Below are 11,334 nucleotides of genomic sequence, written 5' to 3'. Positions count from 1 at the left end.
CATGTCACAAACTGTGTTTGAAAAATGTCAGGCAGGAGCTGATTGGTTGGTTGCTTATCACTCTCCATTTTATCACTTTTGAAGCTTAGTGCATCTGGCCCACACTGTTTAAATAAAAAAGAACCAAAAATAACATTTACAAGGGACCAATAGATCACTATTTTGAGGTCCGCTCAGAGCTGCACCACAAGGCCATAGTAAGGCTGGCTGCATTGTAGTTACATGGTGCTCACTGACAACATGCTTTTTTCATACTGAACCAACTTGTATTTTACACATATAGTAGGCAATGTTAAGGTCTAAGGATAGGGAACCAGTTTCTAGTTTTGTCTCCACTGGTGAATGCATTCTAAACCATCCAGCATTCTTTTTTTACTGGGGACAGGCTGCTGGTGAAAAGAGGTCATGTTCAACATATGACTTTGTGGAGTATAAATGGTTGTGGTATAAATGACTGTATGGAGTATAAAATGACTGTGTGGAGTATAAATGGCAGTAGTATAAATGGCTGTGTGGAGTATAAATGACTGTGTGGAATATCAATGGTTGTGGTATATATAAATGACTGTGTGGAGTATAAAATGACTGTGTGGAGTATACATTCCATTAGTATAAAATGACTGTGAAGTATAAATGGCAGTAGTATAAATGACTGTGTGGAATATCAATGGTTGTGGTATAAATTACTGTGTGGAGTATAAAATGACTGTGTGGAGTATAAATGGCAGTAGTATAAATTGGTGTGTGGAGTATAAATGACTGTGTGGAATATAAATGGTTGTGGTATATATAAATTACTGTGTGGAGTATAAAATGACTGTGTGGAGTATACATTCCATTAGTATAAAATGACTGTGGAGTATAAATGGCAGTAGTATAAATGACTGTGTGGAATATCAATGGTTGTGGTATATATAAATTACTGTGTGGAGTATAAAATGACTGTGTGGAGTATACATTCCATTAGTATAAAATGACTGTGGAGTATAAATGGCAGTAGTATAAATGACTGTGTGGAATATCAATGGTTGTGGTATAAAAGACTGTGTGGAGTATAAAATGACTGTGTGGAGTATACATGGCAGTAGTATAAAATGACTGTGGAATATAAATGGCAGTAGTATAAATGACTGTGTGGAATATAAATGGTTGTGGTATAAATGACTGTGTGGAGTATCAAATGACTGTGTGGAGTATAAATGGCAGTAGTATAAATGGCTGTGTGGAGTATAAATGACTGTGTGGAATATAAATGGTTGTGGTATATATAAATTACTGTGTGGAGTATAAAATGACTGTGTGGAGTATACATTCCATTAGTATAAAATGACTGTGGAGTATAAATGGCAGTAGTATAAATGATTGTGTGGAATATCAATGGTTGTGGTATAAATGACTGTGTGGAGTATAAAATGACTGTGTGGAGTATACATGGCAGTAGTATAAAATGACTGTGGAATATAAATGGCAGTAGTATAAATGACTGTGTGGATATCAATGGTTGTAGTATAAATGACTGTGTGGAGTATAAATGCCCTTCAGCACATTGAGGAACGCTCTTAGAAATGCACCTTCTGCACACTGCACACTGTACACTGCACACTGCACACTGGACACGTTACATCTACAGATTGGAGTATGTTACTTTTCTGGAGAATAAAGTAGGAAGGATTGCTGAATTTATGCATCAATGCACAATTAATATGTTAAAGATATATGGAAGCATGTGCATAATTACATATAGCTCATTTAAAACATATTTATAGATAAAACCAGAAACATGGATATGGTTATCATTACCCAGATACTGTTAGCCTAACCAGGCATCCTAAGATTGTGTAACATACAGTAAAGTATATAGGGAATAATGCACTACATACTACAGAGCATCAGGAGTAACACATTCCCGTACACAGTGAGAAAGCTGTAGGCCTGAAGCTTCATACTCAGGACTCTGAGATAACTCCTAATATCCACAGATCTTACACTGGGGAGTGCATTATATGCTTCAAAAAAGTACATTTGAAACATGTATGTTCTGATAATCATACCTGTTATACTGTATGTCACTCAGAACTAAACTACTCTCCACCATTAAATGTATTTCTGTCTGTCCGCCCAATATAATAAAAGGCCAATGCAGTTACTGGACTTTATGGGGAAATTCTAGGGTTCTGTGCACCTCCAGCCACTAGATGGCGCCAACATAGAAATTGAAGTGTTGCTCTGTTCAGCCGTGCACAACCACCAGCGCCGACATTACTGTTATGCTGTTCTGTCATTTTACAGGCTGGTAACTAGTACGTGATAAATGGTATCAGTCCTTTACACAGTGCTTGATATTACCAATACACCATATCCAAGATACACAGCTATTCCTGTAATCTGTCCGTTTGGTTGATGACCACACCAGAGTTTGTGACCTGCCCAACCAACCAAACCCGATCACTACAATTAGGCAGAACCTATGGTTTGGGTCCATGGGTCCGATTCATACACAGCTCATAGAGGGCCGAATTCGGCCCTTCCCCAATGTTTGGAGTTTGTGCGTTTATGCGCATGTGCAAACCCCGGGAGCGAGCGGCTTCGGTGAGTTTCACACTCCCTGAGCCGTCTGCCCCAGGGGGGACGGGCTGGGGTTGGACACCGGGCCGGAGCAGGGCCGATGCCAAACGTTTTCATGACATCAGCGCCCGCCCCCTTTTCGGCAATCTCTGGCTGAAATAAAAGTCAATTTTTACTGTCTTTTATTTCCGAAGGGGGAAGAGGTCATTCAATGGTCTCTTCCCTTCGGCCACATGCAAGATGTGTCTCGGTCTCGCATCTAAAGTGCGTCATTAGGGGTTAGGATTTCTCCTCTTATTTCCTCACACGTGGAACTAGACCACCACCACCACCACTCCGGCCTACATATAGATGTGCCACTGAATAGAACCCATTAGATGCTCTCACTGAATATAATCCATTAGATGCCCTCAAATGCTGACTTGTACGTACCAGCTTGTGCAGCCTATGCTTATTCACTGGTCAACAGTGTAGATGGGATTGAAATGTGTCATTAAGTCAACAGTAAAAAGGTCAATAGTCAAAAGGTCTACCACTATTGGTCGACAGTCAAAATGTGAACATGCATTAGTTTGACATGGTCAAAGGTCGACACACCCAAAAGATCACCATTAAAAAGGTCGACATGGAAAAAGGTCAAAATTAGTTTTTCATGATTTTTTTTAACCGACTTGTTCATACGTCACCATCCAAGTGGGCATAGAGTTAGGTTATAATATTACTTGATCGCAGTGAGCCACGAGGTACACTTATATGGTGTCCATGTCAATCTATGTCGACAACGACACCAACATGAAAACTCATGTCAACCTTTTCACATGTCGACCTTTGTCATGTGAACATGTCGACCATTTGTCCACTGTCCACACATAGAGTGCGAGTGTGTGGAGGTCAGGGTTTTCTGACAAGATTGCCCATACTTTTAACCAACCCGGTTTTGCCTTGTAAATGATTGCTGCCTTAAAAATTCGGGCAATCTTGTCCGAAATCCCAGACCTCCGCAGACTCGCACCCTAATACATTTCTCCGTAGATGTCTTAAGATGCCTGGCTAGTCTCCACATTATCCAGTTTCTACATCATCCATGTCATGTATGTATTTCCCGTACACATAAACACTACGAGGTGCAGTTCTGTGTCAAACACAATTACAAAACATTGGTGCAGTTACACAAAACGCACAACGTTGTGTATAAGTTTGATATAATTACTTTATAAAACGATTGCATCTTTTATCTCAGGAAAGTGACTGTTTACACAGCTCTTTTTAGATGCACAACCATTAATACCATGAGAACTGCACTTGTGTGTCTGTATACAGGAGATAAGTACATTTGCTTACACACAGAGAAACAGTATAGGCATGTAATAAGGCAGACTAACACAAGCACAGGGAAACAAGGTAATGCCTCCTGTCATCAGCATCTTACTGTGACTATACACGTTACATGAGGGGGCCATAACGCTATCAGTAACGAACAAGGAGGCAAACGTGGGAGGTAGGGCGCAATTATTAGGTAATGGATTAAAGGAGCAGAGAGATGACTTACCCTGGGACTACTGATAGGACTGGTGGAAAGTCCTGATGAAGCACCGCTGATAGATCGTGACCTGGAAGACATGACACATTTCATAATTCACCTATTGTTCATATTACAGCAACATACAAAGCAATGTTCTGCGAGACTGGCGCCTGCCCCAAACTATCTATTTATTACTTTCTCCAATGAGATTTAAAAATGTGATTCAGTAAATTCCCATCGCAAAATCAACTGTATTCCATTAGAGGCAGTGAGGTGTTGTGAGGTAAATTGATGGGGAGGCACGGACTAGTATCAGAGATAAGTTTACATACACACACATATTAATTAACAGTTTCTTATATAGCGCACACATATTCCGCAGCGCTTTACAGAGAATATTGGAACATTCACATCCGTCCCTGCCCCAGTGGAGCTTACATCTATATTCCCTATTACATGCACACACAGACATTCTAGGGTTAATTTGTTGGGAGCCAATTAGATTACCAGTATATTTTTGGATTGTGGGAGGAAACTGGAGTACCCGGAGGAAACTCACGCATGGGGAGAATATACAAACTCTGCACAGTTAGGGCCATGGTGGGAATCAAACCCATGACCTCAGCGCTGTGAGGCAGTAATGCTAACCATTACACCATCCGTGCTGCCCCAATGCATATCCATGTTTTTAAAAAATATTTCAAATGTTTTTATTGCAGCCTAGGTTCTTGGAGGAACCAAACATCACTTACCTTTGCCCGTGCTGTGCCATCTCAATAGCCCTGCGAGCTGGCACTGGCGACCCACCGTCTGTTCCACTTAGAACTTCCATCGATTTTCTCTCTGGCCTTCTCTTCCCATGACGGGTCAGCATGGGGGAGTCCACCCGTTTTCTAGGGGGGTCTACAATAGAACGTCACAATGAATAGCAGGACCAAAGATGAATGGAGCAACTATACTATTTGGGAGGTATCTGCTTTATGTGTGGGTATGGCATAAGAGAACCGTACCAATATCTACTCTTGGAGGGAGATCTTCATCTTCTTGGCTCGGATACCTCTCCTTCCGGTCTAGTAACAGGAAATAGATCATCTTCTCCTGGTTTTCCCTGAACATAACATAAAGGGGCTTAGAAATGAATTAATCTTCGCCAAATTGTCACAGTACATCTCCAGCGTCTCCTGCTGTCTTCTTTCCATAGCTTCTCCTATCTCTATAAATCCTAATTTCATTACATCATTTATCTTCTGACTTTGTCACTCTGATACTGACTTTTGTCACTAGCCAAACATATTGCATTGCTCTATATTGTAGATAGGCATCTGTTACCAGGGGACAGCAGGGATAAGTGAAGGGGTATACACACGGAGAGATTTTGGCAGGAGATTTTGATTAGCTAGTCAAAATCTCCTAGAAGGTTAGCCAAAATCTTCCAGTTTATCTCCTGCTTAGTCAATATTGTCTAGCATAGTTTGCTTAGTATAGATAGACTGTGCAGGCAAGGCAATTTTGACTAGATCATAGGCTATCATTACGTAGACAACATCACTTAAGGTCCATACACACTGGGCGACTATGCCCAGCGTGTATGGACAGAGGTGATGTCAATCAGTGGGGAAAGCCGCTCAGTACATACACACTGAGCGGCTTTCCCCCTGCCCGGCGCCGACGGAGGGGGGAGGACGGCATTGCATAGCGGAGTGCTATGCAAAGCCGTCCTGAAAGCCGCTCATCTTCTTGTATAACCAGCCGATGAACGGCTTTCCTGGCGATGTTGCGGGAGCGCGCAGCAGCGCTCACCGCCGGACCATACACACTGGGTGGCTTTGAGCTCAAAGCCGCTCAAACCTGCTGTTTTGAGCGACTTTCAGCTCAAAGTCGCCCAGTTTATGTGGGCCTGTAGTCAAATTTTCCAATGCAAAGGGCCACCTTGATTTTAGTTAGAATCACAGGGGTTTACTAATTTGTGGTTTTGTATCAAAATGCAGGTGAGATATACACATGCAAAAATAAAATGATATAATGGAGGTGATTCAAGTTGGTTTACAAAGCACATTTGAGGCCTAATTTTGGTTGTTTTGCAATAGAAACTTCCTTTTTTAATGGACAAAACCATGTGCACTGCAGGTGGGGCAGATGTAACATGTGCAGAGAGAGAGAGAGAGAGAGAGAGAGAGAGAGAGAGAGTTAGTTAGATTTGGGCAAGTTATTTTGTTTCTGTGCAGGGTAAATACTGGCAGTTTTTTTCACTGCAATATAGATATCCATTTGAAGTACACACCCCACCCAAATCTAAAGCCCCGTACACACAGGGCAATTTCAGCATGAATCGATGAGAGACCATATCCCCGTGTGTATGGGGCGACGGTCACCAGGAGTGCAAGCCCTGATCACAGGAGCATTGCGCACATAGTATTTTAAGAGATTTGACTCACCCTGCACAGGCTCTATTTATTCTTTTGCCTTCTGGAAGCCTTTTAGATGTTTAAGGGGGGTATTCAATCCCAGGGCACGACTGTTGATCCGTCCCAACAGCCGTGACCGTGGCCCTTTTATGTCCCGTCTTGCGATTGGTGTTAAGGGGGTGTGTCCCAATAAATCTCTTCAATGCTGTTGGGCAAGACAGCATTGAATAGGCGCCCGCCGTTATTTCCCCCGTCGGAAATAGCGGTGGGGATTAAATACCCCCCTAAAATTAGGATATTCAGATTGAAGAATAGTCTCTTTCCTAGAGCTGTTTTAGCATTAAATTCCACTTCTTTTAATGTTATAATGTAATAGAGTTTTATGTATTGTGAATAAGTTTGAGTTTGCTGCACACTGAGATTTGGATGGATGTAAAATTTAATTGCCCTGTTGCATTGTGGGTAATGACAATAAGGTTGAATCATCTAATCTAATGACAATAGAGAGGGCATTGGTGACTACATCTGAATCAGGAAAGCGGACACTAATTATTGCACGTTTGTAAATGATCTTTACCATCTCTGTATATGACATGAATGCAGTGATTGTGACTCTTACTCTTCAGATAACAGGTCCTGCAGTAATTTGTTGCGGTCTCTAAAGCATCCTAACGAGTGCATGCTGTCCAGTACATCGGGGTCCACATCCTCCACCGATGGCAAAGATCCCATCGCTACTTTCCTAGGCACAGCCTGCTCTGGTTCCGGCTCATTCTTACCCCCACTGAGAAAGCAAGACATATATTTGTACAAGATGGATGTACATACGGCTATTGGGCCTTAATCTAGTTCACTCTTAGAGGCAAATTCCTTCTTAGCTGGACAAAACCATGTGCACTGCAGGGGGGCAGATGTAACATGTGCAGAGAGATTTAGCTTTGGGTGAGTTATTTTGTTTCTGTGCAGGGAAAATACTGGCTGCTTTATTTTGACACTGAAATATAGATCTCACTTTGAAGAAACCCCCCCACCCAAATCTAACTCTCTCTGCACAAGTAACATCTGCACCACCTGCAGTGCACATGGTTTCGTCCAGATAAGAAGGAATTTGCCTCATTGTCACATCTCTTCATGACGCAGGCACACAGACACACAGACACACAGACACACACACACACACACACACACACCAGTCTGTCACGTACATAAAGAATTGGGTGACACAGTAGTGTAATTTCACCCCAGTCACCTGGACGCAAGTTTGGTGCACCCCTTTAAATAGGAAAACAAGTAGGATGTGAGTTATTGTGTATGTGTGTGTCCTGCTACATGTGCACTGATACCGTTTCTCCCCCATGTATGAAGGAGCCGGTGTGCGCTATATGACTGGGGCAGCGCTCACCGTTCCACCCGCTACTGCTATCCATTTCACTAGCAGCAGGCTGGCGAAGCCTTATCACCAAAGCAGGGACAGCATTGTCCCTGCTGCTGGCTCTGGGCTGCGCTCGAGATCTTGCGTGAGTAGTGAGATCCCGCGCATGCCCAGTACAGCCGGCCCGGAGGAAGTAGACAGCGCATCAGTGTGAAGGAGGGGGACATCGCCGGAGGGGGGAGTTTGCACTCCCCCCCCACTTCGGCAGACAAGATGTTAATACATTTTGTCGACGTCCCTTCCTGCTTTGCCTCTTTAATGAGGCGAAGCAGGAAATGTTATAGTGGCGCGATATGCGCCACTATAATACATCTTCCCCATTGAGTAGTATAGTCATAGTGGGAACATGCAGACGCTGGCTCCCGCTATGCTGTGACTGGTGTACTGCGGTACCAGAAGAGGACACATCTGTATATGTGTGCACGTCCTGGAGCCCGCAGTGAATTGTCAGGACTCCAGCTACATTGTGGGGCTGATTCCATTCTGCGGGGAGGCGTTCAGGTGCTCGCTAGGCAGCGGATATAGGCATTGATGGTTGCATCGTTGCTTACTGTAGCGCAGTACTGGTGCTGCTGTACAGACAGATGCCCCATCAGGGCAGGAGACCAGAGGCAGGTGTCTCCATTGTCTCTGGGAGTTACACCTCTGCATGGATAAGGTCCATATTGCCTGCCATTGTCTATGTGTAGTTGTTTTGTTTACTCTGTGTTTCCATATTCCTCTCCAAGAGAGTTCCTGGAGGGAAGATGCAAGTGGTCACTGTGACGGGTGTGGTGCATTGCGTTGATAGATTTATTCCCCATAGTTTGCAAGAATAATACAGGACTCGACTGAGGTACTAGAACAGACAGTCCTTAATCTGAAACCATCAATATATCTACTTTCTAATTTTGTGAGTATGTTAAGGCCATTATATTTACATACACAAAACTATTTAAAGAAGTACAGTATGTGTCAGGTGCATATGGGCCAGATGTATCAAGGTTAAAAAAGTGATAAATGGAGAGTGATAAACAGCCCCGTCAATCAGCTCCTACCTTCATGTTACAGTCTGGGTTTGAAAAATGACAGGCGGGAGCTGATTGGCTGGCTGTTTATCACTCTCCACCTTATCACTTTTTGATGCTTGTTACATCTGGCCCAGTCATTTTACAATCCATTTTCATGGACACATATTGCTATCTGTCACCAAGCTGTCTCAGTGTCCTGGCTCACACAAAGACATGTCACTATGCTTTCTGCGCATCTGTCATAGATGGCTAGCTGTCACAAACGGAATATATGGTTGTCACATACAGGATATATCTGGCTAGCTCTCACACACAAGACATATGGCTAGCAGTCACACATGGAATTTATGGCTAGCTGTCACTCATGGGATATATGACTGTCACACAAGGAATATATACTGTAGCAAGCTTTCATGCACAGGATAAATGGCAAGCTGTCACATACTGAATAGGTTGTTAGCTTTCATACACAGGATATAGGACTAGCTGTCACACATAGGATGGAATGGTTAGTTGTCACACACAGGACACAAAAGATGGCTAGCTGTCACACATACTGGATATATGCCCAGCTGTCACACATAAGATGGAATGGTTAGCTGTCACACACAGGATATATGCCCAGCTGTCACACATATGATGGAATGGTTAGCTGTCACACACAGGATCTATGCCCAGCTGTCACACATAAGATGGAATGGTTAGCTGTCACACACAGGATACATGCCCAGCTGTCACACACAGGATGGAATGATTAGCCACACACAGGATATATGCCCAGCTGTCACACATAGGGTGGAATGATTAGCTGTCACACACAGGATATATGCCCAGCCGTCGCACATAGGATGGAATCCTTAGCTGTCACACACAGGATATATGCCCAGCTTTCACACATAGGATGGAATCATTTGCTGTCACACACAGGATATATGCCCAGCTGTCACACATAAGATGGAATGGTTAGCTGTCACACACAGGATATATGCCCAGCTGTCACACATAGGATGGAATGGTTACCTGTAGCACACAGGATATATGCCCAGCTGTCACACATAGGATGGAATGGTTAGCTGCCACACACAGGATATATGCCCAGCTCTCACAAATAAGATGGAATGGTTAGCTGTCACACACACAGGATATATGCCCAGCTGTCACACATAGGATGGAATGGTTAGCTGTCACACACAGGATCTATGCCCAGCTGTCACACATAAGATGGAATGGTTAGCTGTCACACACAGGATATATGCCCAGCTGTCACACATACGATGGAATGGCTAACTGTCACACACAGGATATATGCCCAGCTGTTACACATAAGATGGAATGATTAGCTGTCACACACAGGATATATGCCCAATTGTCACACATACGATGGAATGGCTAACTGTCACACACAGGATATATGCCCAATTGTCACACGTACGATGGAATGGCTAACTGTCACACACAGGATATATGCCTAGCTGTCACACATAAGATGGAATGATTAGCTGTCACACACAGGATATATGCCCAGCTGTTACACATAAGATGGAATGATTAGCTGTCACACACAGGATATATGCCCAATTGTCACACATACGATGGAATGGCTAACTGTCACACACAGGATATATGCCCAATTGTCACACGTACGATGGAATGGCTAACTGTCACACACAGGATATATGCCTAGCTGTCACACATAAGATGGAATGATTAGCTGTCACACACAGGATATATGCCCAGCTGTGGCACATAGGATGGAATGATTAGCTGTCACACACAGGACACAAAAGATGGCTAGCTGTAACACACACAAGATCTGCCATGTTATGTCGGCATACTTACATGTACCAGGTGTGCTTCTGTATGGTTTCTAACTGCAAGGGAGAAAAGACACAACTAACACACATGGCTGAACGTCCTCCGTGCTGCATCACTCTGTACTACAGCACATGGTGGGTATGGTTCAAAGGATAGACACTGTTTAGGTCGACAGTCAAAAAGTCAATGTGTCAACATGCAAAAGGTTGACATGCAGTAAGTCAAATTGGTTAATATGTCGACACACGCAAAAAAGGTGGGCATGACAATGGTCAACACAAGAATAGGTCAACATGAGTTTGCAAGGTTTTTTAGATTAATGTCAACCCATGTGGTCCCCCATTGTAGTGTATCGTGTACCCTTGGCAAGGCTCGCTCAGTTTACCCTTCCCAATTGCAGACAATGTGGACTTTAAAGTATCAAAACTCATGTCGCCTTTTCATATGTCGACCTTTGTTATGATGAACTATTTCTTGTGTGTCAATGGTAACCTAGTGCATGTCGACCTCTTGTCATTGTTGGCCTTGTACATATGTCGGCCTCCTAACCGTCCGTCCTATCATCTGGATCCCATAAATAGTATG

At 43.3% G+C, this 11,334-nt stretch overlaps 1 protein-coding gene across 6 annotated transcripts in view; it reads right to left on the bottom strand.

The window, feature by feature from the left end:
- BRSK2 (BR serine/threonine kinase 2) overlaps window positions 1-11,334 on the bottom strand; it is a 127,896-nt gene that overhangs the window by 28,752 nt on the left and 87,810 nt on the right. For all 6 annotated transcript variants that reach the window (XM_083165616.1, XM_083165617.1, XM_083165619.1 and 3 more), the window contains exons 9-13: window positions 10,774-10,805; window positions 7,112-7,276; window positions 5,098-5,195; window positions 4,840-4,990; window positions 4,115-4,175 (exon numbers count right to left, since the gene is read on the bottom strand). In XM_083165616.1, the coding sequence (XP_083021742.1) occupies window positions 4,115-4,175; window positions 4,840-4,990; window positions 5,098-5,195; window positions 7,112-7,276; window positions 10,774-10,805 (507 nt within the window). The remainder of the gene's footprint in view (window positions 1-4,114; window positions 4,176-4,839; window positions 4,991-5,097; window positions 5,196-7,111; window positions 7,277-10,773; window positions 10,806-11,334) is intronic.

Source organism: Crinia signifera, chromosome 11 (assembly GCF_055691185.1).
Source record: "Crinia signifera chromosome 11, ASM5569118v1, whole genome shotgun sequence".
Taxonomy (NCBI): domain Eukaryota; kingdom Metazoa; phylum Chordata; class Amphibia; order Anura; family Myobatrachidae; genus Crinia; species Crinia signifera.
This window is presented reverse-complemented; position numbering and strand designations above follow the sequence as displayed.